At 58.7% G+C, this 23,690-nt stretch overlaps 8 protein-coding genes across 8 annotated transcripts; 3 read left to right on the top strand and 5 right to left on the bottom strand.

Annotated features, from left to right (window-relative positions):
* Window positions 1-1,027: 1,027 nt before the first annotated feature.
* On the top strand, window positions 1,028-1,772 carry HRG_02970 (EF hand domain-containing protein; the record flags this gene model as incomplete). Its single annotated transcript, XM_044861441.1, has 5 exons — window positions 1,028-1,079; window positions 1,135-1,187; window positions 1,241-1,314; window positions 1,372-1,706; window positions 1,762-1,772. The coding sequence occupies 5 exons, from the start codon at window positions 1,028-1,030 to the stop codon at window positions 1,770-1,772; spliced, it is 525 nt and encodes a 174-aa protein (XP_044722467.1).
* Window positions 1,773-3,041: 1,269 nt separating this feature from the next.
* On the bottom strand, window positions 3,042-4,034 carry HRG_02969 (dyp-type peroxidase family domain-containing protein; the record flags this gene model as incomplete). The annotated part of the gene is made up of 1 exon (XM_044861440.1): window positions 3,042-4,034. The coding sequence occupies one exon, from the start codon at window positions 4,032-4,034 to the stop codon at window positions 3,042-3,044; it is 993 nt and encodes a 330-aa protein (XP_044722466.1).
* Window positions 4,035-5,220: 1,186 nt separating this feature from the next.
* Window positions 5,221-6,963, top strand: HRG_02968 (GMC oxidoreductase domain-containing protein; the record flags this gene model as incomplete). The annotated part of the gene is made up of 1 exon (XM_044861439.1): window positions 5,221-6,963. The coding sequence occupies one exon, from the start codon at window positions 5,221-5,223 to the stop codon at window positions 6,961-6,963; it is 1,743 nt and encodes a 580-aa protein (XP_044722465.1).
* Window positions 6,964-7,385: 422 nt separating this feature from the next.
* On the bottom strand, window positions 7,386-7,749 carry HRG_02967 (conidiation protein 6 domain-containing protein; the record flags this gene model as incomplete). Its single annotated transcript, XM_044861438.1, has 3 exons — window positions 7,386-7,455; window positions 7,511-7,571; window positions 7,629-7,749. The coding sequence occupies 3 exons, from the start codon at window positions 7,747-7,749 to the stop codon at window positions 7,386-7,388; spliced, it is 252 nt and encodes an 83-aa protein (XP_044722464.1).
* Window positions 7,750-8,884: 1,135 nt separating this feature from the next.
* Window positions 8,885-9,286, bottom strand: HRG_02966 (kp4 domain-containing protein; the record flags this gene model as incomplete). The annotated part of the gene is made up of 1 exon (XM_044861437.1): window positions 8,885-9,286. One exon carries the CDS (start codon window positions 9,284-9,286, stop codon window positions 8,885-8,887), a length of 402 nt encoding a protein of 133 aa, XP_044722463.1.
* A 4,691-nt stretch (window positions 9,287-13,977) lies between these two features.
* Window positions 13,978-15,029, bottom strand: HRG_02965 (uncharacterized protein; the record flags this gene model as incomplete). The annotated part of the gene is made up of 3 exons (XM_044861436.1): window positions 13,978-14,045; window positions 14,104-14,367; window positions 14,423-15,029. 3 exons carry the CDS (start codon window positions 15,027-15,029, stop codon window positions 13,978-13,980), a joined length of 939 nt encoding a protein of 312 aa, XP_044722462.1.
* Window positions 15,030-20,516: 5,487 nt separating this feature from the next.
* On the bottom strand, window positions 20,517-21,425 carry HRG_02964 (ribosomal protein s9/S16; the record flags this gene model as incomplete). The annotated part of the gene is made up of 1 exon (XM_044861435.1): window positions 20,517-21,425. The coding sequence occupies one exon, from the start codon at window positions 21,423-21,425 to the stop codon at window positions 20,517-20,519; it is 909 nt and encodes a 302-aa protein (XP_044722461.1).
* A 359-nt stretch (window positions 21,426-21,784) lies between these two features.
* Window positions 21,785-23,341, top strand: HRG_02963 (elongation factor 1 gamma, conserved domain-containing protein; the record flags this gene model as incomplete). The annotated part of the gene is made up of 4 exons (XM_044861434.1): window positions 21,785-21,814; window positions 21,890-22,076; window positions 22,276-22,324; window positions 22,378-23,341. The coding sequence occupies 4 exons, from the start codon at window positions 21,785-21,787 to the stop codon at window positions 23,339-23,341; spliced, it is 1,230 nt and encodes a 409-aa protein (XP_044722460.1).
* Window positions 23,342-23,690: the final 349 nt, after the last annotated feature.

Genomic DNA, 23,690 nt, shown 5'->3' with positions numbered 1-23,690 from the left:
GGCGGACGAGGATGGCGAAAAGCCGGCGGAAAACCCGCGAGAAAAAACGATCAAGTCATAAATCGAGGCATGCACGAATGCGATTTGCCCAAAAGGAGATGCAAACGACGTTGGGGGGGCCCTTTTTTGATGGCTGAAGTGTCGCGATCGATGGGGTGACGTTGGGATTGTTTTGCCGCGCGAAGATTTTTCACTGGCGTCGCGGGCGTGGGAAGATTGCTGCCCGCAGCAGCGCCTGTGTGATGGGTTGCCACTGTGGCATGGAGCCCAAAGGTCACCGGCCGCGGGGGGCTTGGTGCGAAAGGTACCTGACGCGCTCGGGCCGCTGCCTCCCTTTTCCCCTCTTTTTTCCAGGCGCCACTGCGCCAGAGAGCGGCGGAAGAAAGAGGCCACTACGGGCAAGGCGCGACCGGCTGCTTCAGGCATGGCCGCCACCAGGAGGGCAGCCGAGCATTACCCGCCCGGCACGATGGGTGGAGGATGTGCCATCAATCGAAGTGACCTCTTTCTGCCTTGCTCTGTAACTTGTACCTGTACCTGGTCCAGCATCACAACGGGTGGGTATAAACGGCGCTGCACCGCCTCGCCAGCGCCTCGTGTGCATCATAAAATTTGTGCGAATTTGAATGATGCGACGATGCTCGTAACATTGGTGGTTGCTTTGGCAGTGATTTTTCGCACGTGTCGTTGACCATGTCTTCCAATGTCGTCACCTTGCGCTCGCGGTGAGCATGTGGCCCGTGCACCATGGGGGGCCAATAGATACCCTACGGCGGTGGTGCGGCTCGGTGGAGGGGCTTCACCAAGCAAGCTTTCCTCGACCCCCTCCTCGACCACGCGTGCAAATCGCATTCAGCCTTACCATCAAACACCGACGAACCCCGTACTGCCGCCGCCTAAACGTCTCGCCCCCGAAGTTAGCCGCGCAAAACGCATCTCCAACTCCCGCACGTGGTCTCACCTTGGTCCTCCGTCCTCGGCCGACGACCATCGATTCATCTCCTTCGTGCTGTGCTGTCCGCCCACCATGGGCAACACGACGAGCGCAGTCCTGGACAACATCGTCCAGGGCTCCAACTGTGAGGTCTCCCTCGTGCTCCCGCGCCCGCGCCGACGCTGACCGAGACGCCGCAGTCGACAGAGAAGAGGTTGACCGGTTACGCAAGCGATTTATGAAGTTGGACAAGGTGCCTGCCTGCCCTCGATCTTCTGCTTCTACTCGCACTGACCCCGTCTGCAGGACAACTCTGGCACTATCGAGCGCGACGAGTTTCTAAGCCTACCGCAAATCTCATCCAACCCCCTGGCAACACGGTACGCCCGAGCTCGATACCCCCTTCTCCGCCATGCGCTAACGTGGGGGTGCTGCAGCATGATTGCCATCTTCGACGAGGACGGCGGCGGCGACGTCGACTTTCAAGAGTTTGTGTCGGGCCTCAGCGCCTTTAGCAGCAAGGGAAACAAGGAGCAAAAGCTGCGGTTCGCGTTCAAGGTCTACGACATCGACCGCGACGGCTACATCAGCAACGGCGAGCTCTTCATAGTACTCAAGATGATGGTCGGCAGCAACCTTAAGGACCAGCAGCTGCAGCAAATCGTCGACAAGACAATCATGGAGGCCGACCTCGACAAGGATGGCAAAATTAGCTTCGAGGAGTTTACAAAAATGGTGGAGAACACCGACGTCAGCATGAGCATGACTCTCGGTATGCACTTCCGCCGCCGCGCTGAGCCGAAACGGCAGCTGACGACGGCATACAGATCAGTTTTGAAGCGCCCGAAGCATTGGAGTCGCTGGGAGACGTCCGTGGCAGCGCTTACTGGATATGAAACAATTAGTATCATGATAATGATTACCCCAAATCAGCATTCAGCGGGCATTGCCTGTCGATCTTTACCTGGACCACCAAGTGACGTTTGGACGTGCGGGTCGAGAGTACGCGAAGCGTGGATGTACCGTTGCCCAAGCATTGCTATCAAAGCCCTGGATGCTCTCAATAGCGGGCTTAGGTGATACCATCGTCTAGGGCAAGTGCTGGGCTTGGGCCGAAAACGAAGCTCCTGTGAGCTGGGCTGATTGCTGTCCAATGTCCAGATCCAAACGAGATTCTCATAACTCTAAGTTCTCAGATTCCAGGCGCTTTTCTAATTCGCAAATGCCTCGTCACAAGGCTCACGTTTAGCTGACCGACCATATCTCAGAAATTGCGACAGCCTTTTCTTAATACTCGGTCGTCAAATCATCCATGAGAAGAGGACGAGTCGTGGGCTCATCAACACGGTCATCCCACGTATCGAATTCAGATGCCGACCTTGTGCAGGGGGCAACCTAATGTCGAGGCTGAACGCCACCGTCACATATATTCTCGCAGTGCCCGCGGAGGTGTCATGCGGTCGCAGGTGGCTTCTTCGCTGGACGCACCGGCGTGCAAGAAAGCGTGGTCCATTTGTGACAGTCTTTTGCTTCAGCAGCTCTAGATGCACCCTCCCGGGCGTTACCGAAAACACTGGTTGACCGTTGGCTCTGCTTTGGCGTCGACCGGTGGATTCTAGAACCTGGTATTGTTTCCCTTCTACAGCCACTGGCGGAAGCACAGACTGACTGGTGGAAACATGGCGGCACTGCCGAACGAGATACCGGCTCCAGTCGGGCTGGGATGTAACGCTCACCGATGCGCGACTAGATTAATTCACATTCAACGCCAAACGGACGGGCCTACAGTACGTGGTAAGCCCCAGCAGACAAACAAGGTGCAACCCGATAGTCACATCTCTTAAATACCTGTCCCAAAACCCCCAACATGTTCCTGATGAGATGCAGACAACGGATGTTATGCGCAGACTTCAATATTACTACCCTCGTCGGTCTTGGAGTCACGAGGCGTGGCGCGGCGTGGAAAAGTGCTGTCACACAAGCTCTGCTGGAGTAACGACGATACGATGAGAGTCCACAGAACGGCCAACAGACACCATGCACGCCCCTCCCTCTCCATGCCGGCGGAGACGGCACTTCAAAGGGGCTCGTTTTCGGGGTGCTGCGCTCAGTCGGTGTCGAGACTGGCTAGCACGCTGGCCGAGGGCGCGAAGAAAACAACGCCCGTCGAGGCCTTGGAATAGTTGAGGATGCGGTCATGCTTGCCGGGGGGCTCGCCGACAAACATGCGCTGCAACATGCGCTCGACGACCCAGAGGTGGCGCGAGTAGCCGATGAAGTAGGTGCCGAACTCGCCCGAGGCAGGTGAGCCAAAGGGCATGTTGTCGCGGAGAATCTGATGCTCGTTGCCGTCGTCGTCCTCTATGGTGGCCAGGGTCTTGTGCGACTTTTGACCCGCCGTCGCATCAGGCAGCTCGACGTTGTCCAGCTTGGAGCGTCCGATGATGGCTTCTTGCGCCTCGGCGGGGAGCCGCTGCCAGGCGGCGAGATCGTGGAGGTACTTTTGCACGACGACATAACTGCCGTCGGCCGAGGTGTTGTCTTCATCGGCGACGAGTACGGAGGCCGAAACGGCGGGACCGACGGGGTTGGCGGTGCCGTCGACGAAGCCGAGGAGGTCGCGCAGGTCAAAGTAGCGGAAGCCAATGGTGAGGTCCTCGACGGCGACGGCGCCCGTCAGGCGGTCCATGAGGAGGCGCTCAAACTCGAAGCAGAGGTCGCGGCGGTCGGAGCGGACGTGGAAGAGTAGGTCGCCGGGCGTCGACACGGCCGTGTGCACGGCGCCCTCGACGGCACGGAAGCGGTGTAGCTCGGCCGGGCGCGGCAGGGCCATGAGGCGGTCCCAGACGTCGCTGCCGATGCCGACGGTGCAGGCGAAGCGGGTGTGAGCGTCGCGGGCGGCGACAGTCTTGGCTAGGCCGTCGATGCTGGCGAGGGCGGAGCGGACGGTGCGGAGGGCCTGGGCGTCGGGGAGCACGGAGAGGGTGAGGAAGGTGGCTGACTGGGTGAGAGGCGCGTCTACGGCTTGTGGGCGGCTGGCGTTGGTGCTCCTATTGCGAATGAGTGGAGATGAGCTGCCCATGGTGTCGTTGGCGGCCATGGTGCGAGGCGTTGAGGGACGCGAGGGCCTCGAGGCTCGACTTGATGGGCAGGTGGCCAGGGTTCGCCGGAGCTCGAGGATGGAAGCAACGCCAGAGGGACGCGCGCGTGTGCTGGCTGGTGTGAGGAGAACGAGCGGATGATGAGGCTTGGGGCGTCGCGTCAGGGCACGGCTGGAAGCGAGCAGGTTGGCGACGATTCGCACGGAATGATGTTTCCATGGATCCATTGAGGATACTTGTACCTCGGTTGAGGAACGAGTTGCTCAGAGGATGGCCTCTGAGAGTGAGCCTGGAGCCGCCAGAGTGGGCATGGCGGAGAGGGGGGATTTGCGGCGAGGCGTGTAAGCGCGAGAGTCGACCTGCAGAGGGCGAGACACAGACGAGTCCGAGATTGGATGGAAAGGCGCCCTGTTGGGTTGCGTGCGGAGAGAGAGAAGAGGAGGCGCTGAAGGCTCTACAGTATTCAGCAAGGCCACCACGCATGGCCACACCCCTGCCTGCATGCTGCCACCGGGCGGGGGTTGAATGCCGAGCAGCGGCCGGACCTTGCCGATGTCGAGATGCCGAGAAAGCGTATCGCTCCGGCGTCGCTCGGCAAGGACACCTGATGCTCGGGCTTCGGCAACGCGCAACGTTTGGTGGGAAACTGGAGTCGCCCATCGTCTCTGGAGACTGCCGACCCTTTTCCACCGACATTCGGAATCAAACAACCTTCACCACGCCGTGATGATGCTTCCCAGGCGTCCATTTGCGGCGATGCCGCGGACCTACCGAGCGCAACATCGGGCATGCATTCTACGTGTCGTACGCAGGCCAATAGTCTCTCGGCCTCGCCCTCTCGCATGCAACCTCATCGTCTGCACGTCATGGTTACCCTCGAGAGAAAGGAGGGGATGGCACGGGACGGCATAGGCAGGATGCGCCTCGGCGCGGAGACGAGCGTCGCTGCTTGCAAGTGGCCGAGGTTGGTGGGCAGCAGAGCGAGTCAGGGAGAAGAGGTATAAGATGGGCGGACGCTCTGCCTCGGACTGTCTGCTCTCACAGTCATCACCATCATCATCATCACCATCATCATCATCATCACCACCAGCTGAGGAAGCGTGAGCAGACCGACTCCTCCCTCTTATATACCGCAGACGAAAGCATCTCTTCTACCTTGTCACTTACACGCCCTCGCCCGAAATTATGGTCCCCGACGGAAGCCGGTTCGACTTTGTCGTCGTCGGCGGCGGCACGGCCGGCAACACGGTGGCCGGGCGACTCGCAGAAAAAGCCGGCGTCCGCATCCTCATCATCGAGGCGGGCCCGGGCAACCCGGAGGACGTGGCCGACATCACGACGCCGTCGGCGGCCATGGACCTGCGCGGCAGCCAGTACGACTGGGCCTACAAGTCGACGATTGTGCGCCGCGACGACTACGAGCGCATCGAGAAGCCCAACACGCGCGGCAAGGTGCTCGGCGGCAGCTCCGCCCTCAACTACTTCACCTGGGTGCCCGGCTGCAAGGCCACCTTTGACCGCTGGGGCGAGTTTGGCGGCGACGCCTGGACCTGGGACCGGCTGCTGCCGTATCTGCGCAAGAGCGCCACCTATCACGACGACGACGGCCTCTTCCCGCCCGACCTGGCCAAGATTGGGGCCGGCGCCGGGCCGATCCACGTGTCGCACGCCCAAGCGCTGCCCGAGATGGCCCGGTTCCGCGATGCCCTCACCAAGGCGTGGACGTCGCGCGGCGAGCCCCTGTGCGAGGATGTCTATGACGGCAACTTGAGCGGCCTCACGCATTGCGTCGATTCCATTTACGCCGGCAAGCGGTCCGGGAGCTTCCTCTTCCTCAAGGACAAGCCTGACATCACCCTCGTGCACGGCGTTCAGTCGAAGCGGCTCATCATCGACGGCGACGACAAGACATGCAAGGGCGTCGTCGTCGTCGACGCAGACGGGACCGAGCACAGCTTCTTCGCCACACGCGAGGTCATTGTGTCCCAGGGTGTCTTCGAGACGCCCAAGCTGCTGATGCTCAGCGGCATCGGCCCCTCGAGCGAGCTGGGCCGGCACGGCATCGACGTCGTCGTCGACTCCCCCCACGTGGGCCAGAACCTGTCGGACCACCCGGCCGTGCCGTTTGTGCTGCGCGTCAAGGACGGGCTCGGCATGGACGACACGCTGCTGCGGCCCGGCGCGGCCCGCGACGCCGCCGTGGCCGCCTACCGCGACGACCGATCAGGTCCGCTGGGCTCGGGCCTGCTGGAGCTCGCCGGCTTCCCGCGCATCGACGCCTACCTGGAGCGCGACGCGGCGTACCGCGTGGCCAAGGCAGCCAACGGCGGGCGCGACCCCTTGTCGCCCGAGGGCCAGCCGCACTTCGAGCTCGACTTTGTGTGCATGTTTGGCAGCGCCTTCCAGTGGCACTTCCCCGTGCCCAAGCGCGGCAGCTACACGACCGTCGTCGTGGACCTGGTGCGGCCCGTGTCGGCGCCGGGCACGGTGACGCTGCGCAGCGGCGACGCGGGCGAGCAGCCGGACATCAACCTCAACTTCTTCGCCGACGACCTCGACATCGTGGCCATGCGCGAGGGCATCCGCTTCAGCTACGACGTGCTGACCAAGGGCGACGGCTTCCGCGACCTCGTCGAGGCCGAGTACCCCTGGGACATGCCGCTCGACTCCGACGCCGCCATGAAGCGCGCCGTGCTGGACCGCTGCCAGACGGCCTTTCACCCGTGCGGCACGGCGCGGCTGTCGCGGAGCGTCGATCAGGGCGTCGTGGACGCTCGGCTCAGGGTGCACGGCGTCTGGGGGCTGCGCGTCGTCGATGCGTCGGTGATCCCCGTGATTCCCGACTGTCGCATCCAGAACTCGGTCTACATGGTGGGCGAGAAGGCGGCGGACATGATCAAGGAGGACCATGCCGATCTGTTTCAGTGATATTTGGAAGTACCTGTACCAAGGCCGCGGCAGCTGTTTACCCGTTTTCCAGAAGGAAGATGCCCCTGTCTGAATGAAGCTATTCTCAGTTCAAGTGCCCAACTCAAATCCAGCGGCTTTTGTAGGACAAAACCATGTCATTGGAGTATGATGAGAATACTGACACAGCCTCTATATGTGCGTACGGATTATTGCATGGCTGTGCTGGAGCCTCAATGTTGGACGCCCATCGTCTTCGAAACTCCAGTCTTGCTCTTGTACAGCATGGGAAGTCACGGTGTTATATACGAGTCTCTCATAAGTGTTGGTTCATAGTTTTATTTCAATATCACATTCAACGCGGACAAGTCTTGCCAAAACGTTCTATCTAACGCTTCATACCGTGCGATAGCCGCGATGCCAAAAGTAAAGTCATGATATCGTTACATGGCGTCTAGACGCTGCTTGGCGCTTTCCTTTGCCTCCTCAGATACATTCGGATTTTTGAGGGTCCTGGGGTATGGATAATTATTACAGAGTCCTGTCTTAGTGGTATCGTGCAACTTACGCCTTGAGTCCACCGGCGACGTTGCCGGGATTCTTGTTCCCGTCTTCGCCGCTCTTGGGAACTGTAGACACGGCTCTTAGCATCGATGTCTTGGGGGAAGGACCGTCACAAGACTTACCGTCACCACCGTTGAATTCGTTGTCAAGGACTTCCCTGGAGTGTTGCTTGGCTTCGGCGGAGACGTTGGGGTTGTTGAGGGTGGCCTTGTGACCGCCGGCGATCTGAGCTTCGGTAGGCATGATGGGTTAAGGGTGGAGATGATGAAGTGATTGGGGGGTGGTTTGTAATGTTGCGTTTGAATCTGTGGTTGAGATGGTAAAGTGTTGCGTGGTAAGAGACTGGAGTTAGGCCATGGGAGATTCTCCAATGGTCTTTATACTCGTCAAAGGGCGCCCAAGCATCGGGACTTTAGAGAATCGTCTTTCGATGATGATTCATTACACGGCTCACCTGTTTCAGCCCTGCCGGTTGATGGCGATCGCAGCCACCATGACACAATATGCACATGTCGATCCCTCGGTCGAGGCACGCAGAGATGACATCGTCCACTCGTCCCGCAAAAAGGAGGCTTCAACGCCCATGGCCAACCAACGCGGCTCCCGTTCCCGCGACCAGGGCGTTCCGCATAGCCTGCAGGCGAGCCTCACCTAGGCCAGCCTACGCTTGCAAGGGTCTTGACGCAGAGCAGAGCGTGAAAGCGGCGGTTGGATGAATCACATCCACATCATGGCTGATTGTCTGTGCATCTTGGGGGCCGTCACAGGCCTGTGATTTTGGCGCCCGGCTGAGAGAGTTGGCCGGGCAAGGGGAGACATGGAGCATCATCGATCAATGTTGGTGGAGGGTTCCGTTACTTGGTGTTGGAGAGGGAGACAACTGCCAAACCAAGTGCGTACGGCACACAATGACGTTTGGAGACGTGAGAATGACGTTTGACTAGTTTGCTTTTTCTCTCCATGACGCATGTATTCTATAATTTGCTTGTTTCATGGCTCTGGGTTCAGGGTAGGTGCATGCAGGGGCATAGCATTCGCCTCGACATTATCAGACCTGGACATTTGCCCGAGCGAACAAGACGACGGATCTATTATCAATTCGCGCCCCCTGAGAGACTCTGCGTGATGTCGCTCATAAGCCAAGTTGTCAATGGTTCAAGGACTTGCCTCTGGTTATTGTCCCCGGGCATCAATTCGTTATATAGTAGAAAGGGCTGAGACGAAGTAGAACTGCCGTTTCCTAGCACTGCTTATGTCGAGTGCTCACTGCATTTGCATATATCAACTGACAACGCGTGGGATTTCAACTACATTAACTATGCTCCCCCAAGTGATCAACCCCCGTCATCGACATAGCCCTGCCCTTCCTCGTTCCACATCAGCAGATGCCGTTGCAGCCCGTCGACCTCACATAGTTGACCGTCAGAATCCCGTGGCTGTTGATATCATTGTCCTGCGGGAAAAACACGGGCACGCTGCCGCACTTGGCGCAGCCGTGGTTCACCAGCTCCTGCAGCAGGCGCTTGATCTCGCGGCCGGGGATGCCGCCCGTGTTCTGCAGGAAGGCGCAGAAGCCGGAGCCGTCGCGGGCCTGCCAGCAGGCAATCTTCTGCCCGTTCTGGTACCAGCGGTTGTCGTCGAGCCCCTGGGCCGTGTTGCGCAGGCCCGACAGCTTGAAGCCCACGTTGCCGCAGTTGCTGCTGCCGTGGCAGTTGATGCCCTCGGCCGAGGCGCCGGCGACCAGGGCGGCGCCGGCGGCGAGGGTTTGCGTGAGGCGCATGTTGGTTGGGTGGTTCTGGTGTTTGCTTGTTAGCCCCCGTGTAGCGAGGAATGTGAGAAAGTGCTTGGACGGACTTGGGTCTTGGGCTGCTTGGTTATGGATTGCAAGGTGAGGGTTGAATGGATAGGTCGAGACTCAAGGCGAGAGGACAGAAGCGAGAATTGAATGAAGCTGCTGGTCATGTCGAATCTCAAGTCGAGACAACGGCATGCTTTTATACATGTTGAATCCTGATACCGCGGAGCACCGGAACTCAGCAATATCCTCCGACGCAGTGTTGTACAAGGCAGGCAGGTAAGCGAATGCGATGCTCTACCAGTCAACTAGCGAGGCAACCCCTGAAAACGACACTCGATTCATCACGGAGACCCAGGCTCGTCACCCACAAAACGACATTGAGCGCGGAGAATCAGCCAGGCCCGGGCCACGCCGTGATAGGCGGAAGAACGCCAGACGGCTTCATCGTCGGTCAGCTTACGGCGGATGCAGGACATGGCTCCTCGTGTATCTCAACAAACGGCTTGGATCGATGGTCTTTCCCACGAGGTCAATGCCGGAGACGAGGGTATCGTATGGTTCGAGGCCCCCGAGGGCCGCTCGAGAGTAAGCGGGACCGTCGCCGGTTGGCGGGTTAATTATGAGAGGCCGCGGTTGCAATTTTCCACCCGTCAGCATCTGGTGGACCCTGACGGTCAGCGGAGTGTCAGCGAAACTGATGCTGTACAAAATCCATTGGTCCTTTGATCCATTGGTCCTGGACTCCTGATGGAGCTCGGCCGTTGGGATGACCTGTTAGGGTCATCCAACACCACTCTGCCTCGCCTTGAAAACTGTGTATAGACCAATTGGGCTGACAAGGAGCAACTGGCCCTTGCCATCTCCTGCACGCAGCTATCCCACTCGGTCCTACGCTGCTTGGGAAGATGACCATGATGACTATGGGCCAGCCGGGCTGAAGCTGCCATCAGGAAGTAATTTACCTCCTCACCTCCTGCATGCAGCCCGAGCATCCCACTCGGTCTTACCTGCAAAGAAAACCGTACACTCGTGCGAGTCCCAAGTGTCACCTGCACGAGCACACGCATCCTACCTCGGCAAACAGTCCCGTTCGGCGCACATGAATGGGGGCCGCAAAATATCGCAGCCCCCCGGGGGGCTTGTATCCATCACCATCTCTCCGCCCATCCCGCAAACCCACGGGAGAAGAGAAAAGAATAGAAGTATCTCAAGGCCCATTCGCTCCGAAACATTACTGACGCTGGCGGTTTATGTATTCAGAGGGGTGTAACTTTGGACAGCGAGAGACGACGGCGCCGACCACCCGAGTTGACGTCGCCGGGGCCGCCATTTCTCGCTACCGACGCGCTCCCCTGCCTTCCATCATCGCAAGGGGGGGCGAAGCGCGCGGTCCGACTTTTCGCGGGGCCGACTCACGAATGGGCGGCGGGCATGGGCTGAGACAAAGCCGGACAGGCAGCTCCTCGTGTGCCGCCCCTCGGCTCACTCACCCTCGAAGAGGCAGAGAAAGACGGGGTACGAAAAGAGGGAAAGAAATGGCACGACGACGGCTCAAGAAGCCGGCCAACAAGCAGGTCAAAGGGGGGGGGGTGGAGAAGAGGGAGACTATCAAGCCTCGAGCGGCACGGCAGTCTGTCTTGTGTCGACTCAACCCGGACCCGCCACGCCTCCGAGTCGCCCCGCTCCGGCCCGGCGGTACGTACCTCCGCGGCCGGACTCGGGTCGGCGCGGAGGCGCACGAAGCGGGCCGCCTACGGGCCGGGGACAGGACCCGCGAGACGGAGAAATGGGGGGGCGTGAATGTGTGAGTGGATGGGGGGCCGAGGCCGGGGGGGTGCGCAGAGCCCGCCAAAAAGACAAATAAGCTCCTTCTCTGCGTTCCTCACAAGCCCATAGTTGCCTCATTTTTGTCTTGCTTTTCCACCACGCATCCCCTTTTCTTCCACGTACTTGGTAGTACAAAAGAATTCTTGCGTAAAACACGAGCACGAAAGACAGTCTACGCCCCCCTCTCCGCCCCCCTGCATTCAGCTGTTGACCTTCCGACCTGACTCTTCTTCCCCCCCCCGGGTTGTTCCTTTTGGAGACGGGGGGAAAAGGGCCGACGTCTGTCAATCACGGACGTAGTCAAAGTCCCGGGGGAAAACAGGGGCGGGGGCGCGGGGGGGAGACACCGGTACATTCTACCTCGGAGGCAAGGCTCGTGAGCAAGCCTATCAGATTCGCTACCGCATGTGTGTACCTGCATGCAGAGCTGTGGAGGGTGCTGGTCGACAACGGCTGCGGGTGGGTGAGCTGAGTGAGAGCATCTGTCTTGCTCAACAATGTAGCGGGCAAGCTTGTTGAAAGCCACCGCCCCCCCCTTCCCCCCCCCCAAGACAGGAATCACCATGACCCAATGGGGAGCTAGAATCAACGTGTTCGGCGACAACGGGCTGGGCTGGAACAAAGCCCAGCCCTGCCTGGTTGAGCAAGAAACACGCCCAGACCGGAAACGACAGCTCTCCAAGTCCCAGACGGGCCATCCTTCCCGGCAAGCTGGCACCCCAAGGATTGGATCAGAGACAACGCTGTCTCTTTTTCCAGCCGGGGGGGTAGGGGTTGGGATCCAGCCTGAAGATAAGCAAACAAGAACAGGAAAAGACACGGGGGAAAAAGGAAGGCGAGAGTCTGCCCGAGGACCGAAGCAAAAGCAATGCCCTCTTGGGCTGCTTGGCGATTGGTTACCGGCAGCCAGTGTGGCGGGCGACGGAGCAGCCGTGGACGACGGGTAGGCGTGTGTGTATCATGTCCTGGAGCCAAGTATTCACATGGTGTACTTCACGATGCACGCTGTACTCCGGACATACATCCGGGTTGATCAGGCAACTTTCTCTCTTGCCTCGGTATCATTGCTCCCTCAGGCATCGACTTACAAAGTCGGAAGGCCGGGGCGGCCAAGGAATCAGAGAGTCGCCAAGAGGAGCTGGTCCAGTAGTATAAAAATGCTAAAAGTATATCTTGCATGAATTCATGCCTGGTCATCTGTAGCCTATTATTGCCAGGGAACGCTCGCGTATATCCACCCACATGCAGCAGACTCCCCCCCATCTCGCGTCCGTCTGAAGGCACGTGCCCGACTGCGGAGCCGACGTAGCCTTTTTCTCGTTTTCTTTCCCCTGCCGCACGAGATGCACCATGACGTTGTCTCGTCGGCCTCGGCCCCCCGTCCCGACGACCGCCTGACCCCCCGACCGCCTGACCCCCCCCCCCCATCCCGGCCGGCGTCGCCGTTCAGCTCGCATGCATCCGTAAAACGCCATGTATTCTACCGAGCGCGTGCGAGGCTACGCTAAGGAATGGCGGCCCTCCCTCTCCTCTTTTCTCGAGCTCTGCTCCTTTCGGTGCCGGGGTACCTACCGTACCGAGTATACAGCGTCAACTGATACTCAACCAAACTCCTCTACGCAAGACATTGACACACATGTCTTGCCACCAAAGTCAACACACATCTCTGCTTGTTGGCGCCTCACGCCCCCCCGGCCGCTGACCCGCGACACTCGTTCCGACCTGTCGGGACTCGACGGCCCGCCGCGGCGGATCAGTGCCAAAGTGAGACCTGATGGACGAGCGGCGAGTTCCCGCGTTCCTCTGTCCCGACCCCAGGCCGCTCTCCATCGGAAACGACTCGTCATCCCGCCCGGCCGACAGGTAATTCTCGCCGTGGCCTAGGGCCATGATTAGTCGTCGAGCCTCGCCACGTCGAGTGACACCTCTCCTCTCCGGCCATGGTCCGCGCTGGCCTGACCCATGGCCATCCACCGTCTCTTCCCAACGCCTGCCGAAGCCTAGGGCTGCCACTGCTGATACAGGTCATGCATGGCTTGATTTCGCAACAAAGTCATTGTTTCTCGCCAACTGATTCAGAGGAATAAAGTGTGACGACGACAAGGTAAAAAGAACACAAGTGGAGAAACGAAGTGGAAAAAAAAGAAAACAAATGACCAACAGGCAACCGACGCCGTCCGTCAGTCCGCCCGCCCCTGTCCTGCCTTGCCCTATCCCATCCCGTCTTGTCCTGGCCGTGTAAAACATGCAATTCCATCGTCCCTTTTGCGCCCCCCGCCGAAAGGAGCAAACGCCACGCCCCTGCCGTCTATGCATCTCTGTTCACGCGCCTTTCTCGCCGCCGCCTTAAAAAGAAAACAGGCGAATAGGAAAAGGAAGGAGAAAGAGATTAATCTTGTCCTGATCCCCGATTCGCTTCCCGTGGTCTCTCCATCGAACCATACCGCTCGTGCTACTCCGTAGATTCCCTCCAAGCTGCCCGGGGCACGTAGCGTCGATGAACAGGGTACTTGGCCAGACAGTTGCCCGAGATCCAGCCACCCCATGCCGTGCTCGATGCCTACTCGTAGACTTCTCCGAAGTCGCTTCCGTTCCGCTCCCAAGATGGCGCAAATCGGCTGCTGCAACTTCCCCTCCTCGACCGACGGATCCTCGTCACCCAAAGCACCCGGCCAGACTCCGTCGAGACGCCGTGTAGAGATATAACAGAAATAAAGTAAAGCTTCGTTTCTTCGTACAGACTCTGACAAGTGAAAAAGTTCCCTCTTCTTTCGTTCGAACGCGAGGGGGGTATCCGCAGGAATGGCAAGGTTTTGGCCGCCAAAAAAAAACACATCGATATCGCTTCAACGGGACTCGTCGCCGCCGCTAGACGCCTTGCGGACTTCGTAAAGGTCTAGACATTCTTCGAGAACTTGGTTCCCGTGTTAACGCTCTGCTCCGATGGTCCATCAGTCAACGCGGGCACCTACTGCTCGCAATCTGTTCCTCCCACACACCGTACTGGTAGTCGACCAGGCCATGCCGCTCGATGCCGTCGCACAGCCGGACGAGCTCGTCGCCCATCCTCTTGATCATCTCCTCCGACATCAGCCCCTGGGATCTGGAGATTTGCTGCCCGGATTCCATCAGCTGCTTCTGCTGAAAACCCAAGGCCAGCCAAGCGTGGTTGAAGTCGTTCCACAGTTTGATTCGCTCGTCGTGTAGGCTTGCGTCGTCTTGGCTTAGCCCTGCATCTACCGTCAGTATCCTGCCTGTCATTCGATGGGGGGCCCGTGGGGGCATGCGTACCCAAGTCTGCAACTTGCGTCAACAGCCAGTTGGACAGGCCCAACAGTGTCTCGGACGCGCTCTCCAGGGACCCATTCTTGATATCCTGGAAGACGGTTCCCAGTTGCCGCTGATAGTTTAGCCACTTCTCCTCCAGCGCGGCGTCGCGGTATTCGTGGCCCTCAGCCGCCCCCGCGTTCGCGCCGGCCGCTCCCTGCTGCTGCATCGCGTTGATGTTGCCCGGGTAGCTCATGTGTGCGCCCTGCTGCTGGTACTCACCCGTCGAGGCGCTCGTGCCCTGGCCGGCGTGCTGCAAGCCCGACGTCGCCGCTGCTCCCGCCTCGGAGCCAAAGTACGTGGAAGCGACGTCCGGCGCCATCATGGGCATGGCGGTTTGCTGCTGGCGCTGCGCAAACGGTTGCGTGTCGTAGACGGGCGTTTGTGTGTTCGGCTGTGGAACGTTGTACATCATCATGCCAGCGTTGTAGTTTCCAAAGCTTTGGTTCTGCCCTCGCGTGTCCGAGCCATAGTCTGCCCCGTAGGTCATGGCCGTCGCCGACATGTTGGGCGTCGAGAAGGCCGACTGCGGCTCTTGATAGTAAGAGCTATAGCTGCCCGCGACGCCCATGGTCCGTGGCGTCGATGGAGACGTGTTGAGCGGTGCCGGTCGATATCTCTCGGCGGCGCCGCTGCTGCTGAACGAACTGCCATGCGACGAGGGGACTTGTGGCTGGTATCTCTGGTTCGGCGCGCGCTGGGCAGGCGGTTCATACTGCCTCCTTCTTCGACTGGCGTCATCCATGCCCCGTCGGTTTTCTTCTCCGGAGGGCCCAATCGCCAAGCTCACAACATGCGCCGACGCGAGCGAGTCCGGGAATGAAAAAGGGGGGCTTTGGAAATGTCGAATACCACTTCCGATCGAGTTTGCGACGACTTGATCAACGTCCGGGGCGATATGGGAGTCGGGCTATCGGGCAAGGTGAGTCCGTTGACAGTCCGGGGGGAGATGGGGAGCCACGAGGCCAGTCGACTGTGCGCTCTGTGTACGGTTCGCGTCCTGGTCCCTGACGGAGGGCGTGGGTGAGAGAGATGAGCCGGGCTCTAGCACGATCCTTGTAGGTAGGTCGCGGTGGTGGAGTATATGTTCAAGCCGTGCCAGACTTATAACAACTATCCGTGTACAGGCAGACGCAGAGGGTTTGCGCCAAGTATCGAGTCAGATGTGTCGGTCATTGGGCGAGGTGCCCGGATGAAAGGCTCAGCGGAGCCACAAGCTACTGTAAATTGATTCATGCCCCAGAGACCAGGAATAAATGGGAAGACGTGTAGGTCCCACAGAGTTGCCCAAGGGCCTCCGCGAGGCTCGCGGCTGTACTTGTGACAGGATAGGCGAGGCGTGTCTTCAAATCCAACCACCGCCAGTGAGTTGTCAGAGCCGCTGTCACGAGTCGTGTTAGGAGGATCCCGGACATCCCATGCGGCGGCCCCCAGGCACGACAACCTCGCCCCTGCTCGATCTGCTGGGGGGGAGGGGGGGAGGGACCGAAGCCGCACCAGGGTCTCAGTGGCTGACGAAGAGGCACCGAGTCAGGCTCTGTCAACCTCTATGTCGCTTATTCGAGTAAGAGAGAGTGGCGAGATGATTAGGCAGCCGAGGTTCGTCCGTGGCTTGCGAAATCTGTAGATGAGCAAGGCGGCAAAAGATGGGGAGAAGAAAAAAGGTATGATGTGTTGGGGACGACAGTCATGGTGTCCCGAGGTGTCTTATACATTTGACCAAAATGGCAGATGGCTGCGCATGCCTGGCTGGATCTACGCTAAACAAAGACCGAGTCGTCCAGCGGTGCGTACCGGCGTGCACGGCACTGGTCGCGGAGGTCCGAGATGTGCCAGAGGAGTCAAAGTACATAATCTAACACCGGCCGGCATGCCTGTTCCTGGGCGAACAAGCAACACGCACTCGAGCAAGCACAGACGTCTGTCTAGAAGCGAGCGACAGCCAGCGCCGGTCCCGTTGGCGTGATCCAGTCCGTGAGGCAGCATGTCACCTCTCGTTGCCCCTTTGGACACAAACGTGCGAAGCGTTCGAGGTGCCCCAGCTGGGCTGATGCGGCCTGCGGGGACCAAGCCGGCGCAGAGAGACCTCGACATGAGCCGTCCGAGACGTGTTGAGAGTGCCGGTACTGCTGCAGAAAAGTTGGCAAGTTGGTACAAGGGAGGAAACGGGCAGACAGGGCCAGAGTCGTGTCTTGAAACTCGGGGGCACCAAGTACGCATGGCACAGCTAAAACCGGAGGACGGAAACAGGGCAAAGCCAAGCGCCGTTGTCATCAGCCTGCGCAAAGATACCTCGCCCGACTGGCCCTTTACTAGGCCTTTGTCTGTGCAAAAACAACCTACCCGCGACTTGGGGAGGCTGTTCGGGTCCAATTCCGCGAGCCAGCCGCGACGCCGCGACGCCGCAGGCCAGCAGGGCCTAGCACAGATAGGTACGAAGTACCAAGTGCCGTGTGGTTTAGGGGGCGGGCAGAGGAATGGATGGAGGGCTGTTACCGACAGCTCACCGAGAAAGGGGTTTTCCGTGACAGGCAGGGGGTGCGGAAAGACAAGGGAGAGAACAAGGGGATGGGGGGGGGGTTGGTTTCGATTCGCGTGCATACATGTACAGGTGGGTACCGATACTCGGAGAGCATTCAGTCCGACGACTCATCATCGTGAGTATGGGTGGAATCCTACCATTTGAGACAAGACCCCGGGCCGCCTTTATTACCACCACTCCCCCAGGCGAGAGCTGCGTCCAAACGTCACAACTCCATGTACAAAGAAAAAGTAGCCTCGGGTGGCTTGGACCGCTGGCACTTTAGGGCCGGATCACCACCGTGCTTCACGAGATGAATTGCGAAGCACTTGCGACAAACGGTTCCGTCGCCACCAGCTGATTACATTTCGGCTCCTGCAGCCTCGTGATGCTCCCCAACGACGGCATCTAGACCGCATGGCAGTTTCCAGCAGCCGAAACCTTTTGGGGGAGGCGGCCCAGGAGCTTGGAATTGCATGCCACTGGGCCGTTTGATTCATGCCATGTCTCCTTGGTGCCCGATTAGCAGCTTGCCGAACATCAAGCCCAAGAAATAAATAGAAGTATTCGTAGACAGGTCAAGCTGCGGATCCGAGACAATTGAATACATTGGCTGACGCCACCTATGGCAAGAAACCAGAGGGAGAAAGGGAGGGAGCAAAGGAAGCAAGGCTCAGGGCGCACATTGAAGGGCGGGCGGACGAGAGGGCAAGAAGCGGGAAAAGAGCCCGGGGCTGTCAAAGTCATGCGAAATGGCTGGAGCGGCGCTGGCTGCCCGATGGACGGAGTTGCTAACCGGCTGGTGCCCAATGGAAGGGACAATCAAATGGGCCAATTCTGGCTGCCCGAAGCCAGGACTTTGGACGAGAAGCGCGCGGCAAGCTGAACCAGAGCGGCACTAGAGAGAGGTCTAGACGTCGACGAGGCAAATGCCGAAAGGTGGTAGCTGGAGACTGACCATGTCTGAAGCCTCTGGTGGGGAAAGTATGCGACAACCGTCAATGAAGCAATTTCCCTCTCAAGAACCGTCATGTTGGGATTTTTATTGCCAAGCCTGCACGTGGAGAGGACAGGCTCGTTCTGGGCATGTGGAGCCTTTCCCATCAGGGACGATCCCGATCTCGCAGGAAGCCGCTCGTCATTGGATGGCTGGACGGGGCTCGAAAACCGGCAGAAGGCCAGGCGAATGCTGCCTGGTCGGCAGTGGTCCAGCCCGTCGCTGTCTCCAAGGCATGGCCGCACGCAATTGGAAGGCGGAAGAGAAACCAAGGACTGGAAATTAGCTGCAGCAAGGTGAAAAGCTAAATGGTTCGAGACCAATAACGGGGCATGAATTGCCGACCTCGGCTGTTGCTAGAAGCAAAGACTTTTCCTCGTTTTACCCACCTCGCACTGCAACAAAGACGACGTCGAGACTGCTAGCGGCTGGGACACATTGCAACATACGCGCGCTCGACTAGCCAGCGGGGCCGTGGGGGGCGATAGTGGAATCGCGAGAAACGATGAGCCAAGCAACCTGGACGTTACGTTGAGCTTGGCCCATGGGCGGGCGGTGCGGTGATTGGCTGGCTGGCTGGCCGGGGCGCTCGAGAAAACGGGCTTTGCGGCAAAAGGGTTTGCAGAATGTCACCAATTGGCGGCCAAGCTGAAGGAGAACGGAGACGGAGCCTCATTTGTCGTCAAAGGCCGAAACGAAGGAGAGCAAGAAATGCGGCTTGCTCACGTGCCGTCCGTCCGTCCATTCGGAAGGCACCAACCAACCCAACCACACTTGCCCAGCCGGGGAGGCAGGAAGGCAGGAAGGCAGGCAGGAAGGCAGGCAGGAAGGCAGGCCAGGCAAGGCAGGCAGGCACCTTGCCAAATTTGCGTGAGAGATCCGTAATTGAGGATATTAACAGGCACTATCCGAAAGTGGCAATAACATGGCGGGAAAGTGGGTTTTGCTGCTCAACTTGCCTGTTGAGTCGATTCCTCAGACCACGCGCACACAAGCCACGCAGGCGTCCGGTCAAGCGCAATCAATCGCCTACTTGCCGCGTTTCGTCGCGCCTGACATGGGCTGCCCAAAGCCGGTGCCTAGCGCATCCTTAACAGCCCCTCCTCACTTTCCGCGGCGCATGTGGCCGCCATTGAGCGCTCGCCGGCGGCGCATGTGCATCATCATCGATTGCATAATGTCCTTTGTCGGGCTCCGGCCCACGCGCTAAAGAAATTTGGTTGGCGCCCAATCATTTCTCCCGGCGGAGCCATTGGCCAACAGGAACGTTTCCATGTCGATGCATGGCGCTCCGAGAGGACCATGACTGAGCAAAATGGACGACCGGGGACCCTGAACTGGGATTGACCCTCCTGCGTCGGCCAGAACAGTGCCATACATGAGCCATCATCACCACCGTGGGGCGCTCTTGGGCCCCTCACCTCGCTCTTGGCCACGGTATTCATCTTTGATACCGCCCGACTTGGCTGTAGTCGCCCAGATATGCGTGTTGCTTGGGCTTGGGCCGCGTCTCATGTGCAGCTGCTCTCTTCGCTGTTACGAGTCGATGCTCACGAAACGCCGCGTTTTGCCTCGACTATGCATGCCAACCACCGGTCCGGTTTGCACATGAGATGACGGGGTAATGCGATCAGTGGGGCGGCCCGACGCCAGCTTCAGGCGACATGTCAGCGACGCTTTCTAGAAGATTGCCCCAGGGTCGAGCAAATTGTCGATGCGGGCATTGTTAGATTCGGCATGCCCGGTCCGATTGAAACGTCGTCGGCACTAGGACCTGCATAACTCCCGAATCAGAGTCGCCGGCGCCCTCATACGCCCTGGGTCACGTCGGCCGAAGTCCAAACAGTTGTGTATGATATCCCAACAACCCGGATTGTCGGGACACATATAGTCCGTTTGGCCTTGTCCTCTCGCCAGGGGTGATGCGCTCCCGGACAATCACCTGGACTCTTTACCCGTGGTGCCTTGGCTCTTTGCTCGTGCACGGACGCTGGGAGTCGAAAAGATGCCGTCGAGGCCTTTCCCTTCTCCATTAGCCATCAGAGCTGACCATGGAGAATGGAGCGGGTAAATCGTTTCGAGGGAGGTCCGGACCGGAACCGCGCTGTTTGCTTCATCCCGCAGCCCAAGGAGAGCAGCCACCCATGTTCAGAAGTGAAATAGAGTTTCTGTCTACTGCTCGTGGCCCCAATCTCTATCCTGGGGTGACCTGGGCTGGCCGACGGCGATAATGTAGTTTCTTGTTGTCAGTCGGAGTCGGCACAATTGACTTTCCACTTTCCTCCTAATGCTACATACATTCCAAGCTCGCAGGCCAAAGTTGCCGCAACGGGCATGGCGCTGCTGGCCCTGTCGTGTGCTTCCCCCTCCGATCGACCAACTTGCAGTGCGCCCGGCATCCGCCGCGACTTCGCGCTTCATCGCTTGACCCAGGCAGGCATCTTCCGCGCCTTAACATGGCCGTGCTTCTTCCTCTCAACCGTCCTGGCGTCTCGTGTAATGCATCCGGCTGCATCAGAATCATGTTAGCACTTCAACCTTCACGAGGGTCCTCTGTAGGCGTCGGAGACTCTGAGGGCCGAGATTCGAATTCCTCTTCCCTCACTCTCACCTTTTCTCAGGGCAGGCTTCAGTGCTGGCTCGTGTGCAACCAGAGCCTTTGCTATGGCCTGCGCCAGAGCCTGTGACTGGCCGGTCGTGCCGCCGCCCTCAACCAGCGCCCACACATTGTATTTGTCCAGTCTCCTCGTAGACGTCAGCGCCCAGACAGCGCTCTCGCGGTCATACACTCGCCCAAACGCCTGGTCCAGCGTTTTGCCGTTTACCAAAACCTCCCCGGACCCCTCGACCACAAAGGCACGCGCCGTGGACTCTTTTCTCTTTCCAGCTCCAACGGCTCGACCAAACTTGTCGAGTTTGATTGGCCTTGGCCTGTTCAAGAATGGGTTGATGTTGCGTGTAAATCGCTGTAGCGCAATCTGGACCTCGTCCGGCATGAGGGTTGGGACGATAAGATTGAGTCGCTTGGCAATTCGGATAACCATGGCGTACTGCGATGCCTTGATGGGCTCCTCCAATTGCGCGCGCAACTCCTCCAGTTTGGTCCATGGCACTAGCGGCGCTTCGTGATTCTTGACGATCGGAAGATGTCGATATCGAGCCAAGAGGTTCGAGATGCGGATGTAAAGGTCGTTGAACTGCGGTTCTCGCGAGAAGTAGGACGGTGTTGCCGGCACGCAGCGCGCGTATTTGACGTCTTGAAAGGGAATCTTGACCGACTCTGCCAGAGATTCCGCCTCGGCCGCGGATTCTTCAACAGACGGTTTCGTGGAAATTGCTCGCGCGCGAATCACCGGGCTCGATAGTGGCAGGGCAATTTGATGCCATTGAACACTCATCCACTGTCTCTGGCATCTCAAATGGCGGAAGTTGCTCGTGAATGACGCCATTGTGGCTCTCGGGTGTCGTGAATGACGGTCGGCCCGCGCACACAACTCGCGTCGAGCGTGCCGTTTGTCGCCTTGAGTTGCCGAGAAGCTTCCCAGCTTCAGCTTCGGTCGTCTGCCGAGCTGGAGAGCTGGCGCTTGCGTGCCACTTCGAGCTTTTCAGTCACGTGGAGCGCAGATAAGATAGACCGACCAAATTATGAGCCACAGGCCACAAGCCACCTTTGCTCCAGGAGCCACGCGCGGGGCAGCTGGGTCTTCTCGCCAAAAAAATTCCTCTCCCCATTTCCCACAACCTCCTATCACAACCACCACCATCTGTCCACACCAGCTCGTCAGTTGACAGACAGAACACCGAAAAAATGGCTTTCGGAACCCTCTTCACCACCGCGGTAAGCTGAAAGTGCACGCCATGTTTCTAATCTGCATCTCCCGCCGCACCCGTGGCTGATCCCCTCGCTCTACAGGACAACCCCCGCTCCACCGCCATCAAGGCGGTTGCAAAGGCGAACAACATCGACCTCAAGATTGTCGAGGTCGACACTACCAAGCCCACTGTTGAGCACCTCAAGGCCAACGGGCTCGGCAAGGTTCCAGCTTTCCTCGGCGAGGACGGCTATGCTCTGTCCGAGTGCATTGCCATCGCCATCTACAGTACGTCTACTCTATTCTGTTTTACGTCCGTCTGGCCTTTGCGAGACACCCTTGCATGATGATCAAGCTTTTATTTTATACAGTTATCCCTGTCTGAACTGTTTTTGTTGACAAAGTCTAACTTCTGATCCCTTCTTTCCTCCCCCTCTTGTCCTGAAGTCAACCATGGTCCAACCCTGTGCTAATTGACAATGGACAGTCACCTCCCAGAACGAGAAGACCACTCTTCTCGGCAAGACCAAGCAGGAGTAAGTAAAGCTTCATTCTGATGTCTGCGAAAAAGAAATCTGACAGCCATCAGCTATGCTTCCATCCTGAAGTGGATGTCCTTCTTCAACTCCGAGATTGTCCCTCCCATGGGGAACTGGTTCCTGCCTCTCCTGGGCAGGCTTCCTTACAACAAGAAGTCTGTCGAGGACTCCTCTCAGATTGTCCAAAAGGCCGTTGGTGTCGTTGAAAAGTACCTCCAGCGCCACACCTACCTGGTTGGCGAGCGTGTCACTCTCGCCGACCTGTTCTGCGCCAGCTTGCTGTACCGTGGCTTCCAGTACTTCTTCGACAAGCAGTGGCGTCAGGAGCATCCCAACGTGACCCGTTGGTACGACACCGTGGTCAACCAGCCCATCTACTCGGCTGTGGCCAAGAAGCTCGACTACCTCGAGAAGCCTGCCCTCACCAACACTGCTCCCAAGAAGGCCGAGCAGCCCAAGCCGGCCCCCAAGCCCGCTGCTGCCCCCGCTGCTGCCGCGGCGGACGAAGATGCCCCCGCTCCTAAGCCCAAGCACCCTTGCGAGGCCCTGCCCAAGGCTTCTTTCCCTCTTGACGAGTGGAAGCGCCAGTTCTCCAACACCGAAACGCCCGATGCTCTCAAGTACTTCTGGGAGAACGTTCCCCTGCAGGAGGAGTACTCCATCTGGCGTTGTGACTACAAGTACAACGATGAGCTTACCTTGACTTTCATGTCGAACAACCTTATCGGTGGTCTCTTTACTCGTCTGGAGGCCTCTCGCAAGTACATCTTTGGCAGCGCCTCCGTCTACGGCCAGAACAACGACTCTGTCATTCAAGGTGCTTTTGTCATCCGGGGCCAGCAATATGAGCCCGTCTTTGACGTTGCGCCCGACTACGAGAGCTACGACTTCGTCAAGCTCGACCCCAAGAAGGCGGAAGACCGCGAGTTCCTGGAGAACCAGTGGTCTTGGGAAAAGCCCGTCGTCGTCAAGGGCAAGGAGTACCCCCACGCCTGCGGCAAGGTCTTCAAATAAGCGTCTTTTAGAGAGGTCTGGAGCGGGCGATGAAAACGACGGGACATGGCAGAGGAAATGAATTACGAGGAAAACATGTTCGACTCGGTCGAGTCACGATGGTAGCTCGCATGTGATGTCCTAGATGCGCGATGACTCTTAGGTGGATGGGAAGGCGGAAGTAGGAACCAGATTCTAGGCAGCGAATATATGCTGCACCTGGGTTTTGATAACCGCTCTTGCATGTGACTTATGAGATCTGCCTGTCTCGTGTGCGCCGTGGTGGGGTATCATGAAGAAGGGCGGCTCAAAGCCGATTGACGGATATGCAAACCACGTCCCTTTGCAGAAAAGGCGCCAATTCACCCTG

This window comes from Hirsutella rhossiliensis (genome assembly GCF_020360975.1).
Source record: "Hirsutella rhossiliensis strain HR02 chromosome Unknown scaffold00003, whole genome shotgun sequence".
Classification (NCBI taxonomy): domain Eukaryota; kingdom Fungi; phylum Ascomycota; class Sordariomycetes; order Hypocreales; family Ophiocordycipitaceae; genus Hirsutella; species Hirsutella rhossiliensis.
Note: the sequence above shows the minus strand (reverse complement) of the source record. Positions and strands in the feature narration are given on the sequence as shown.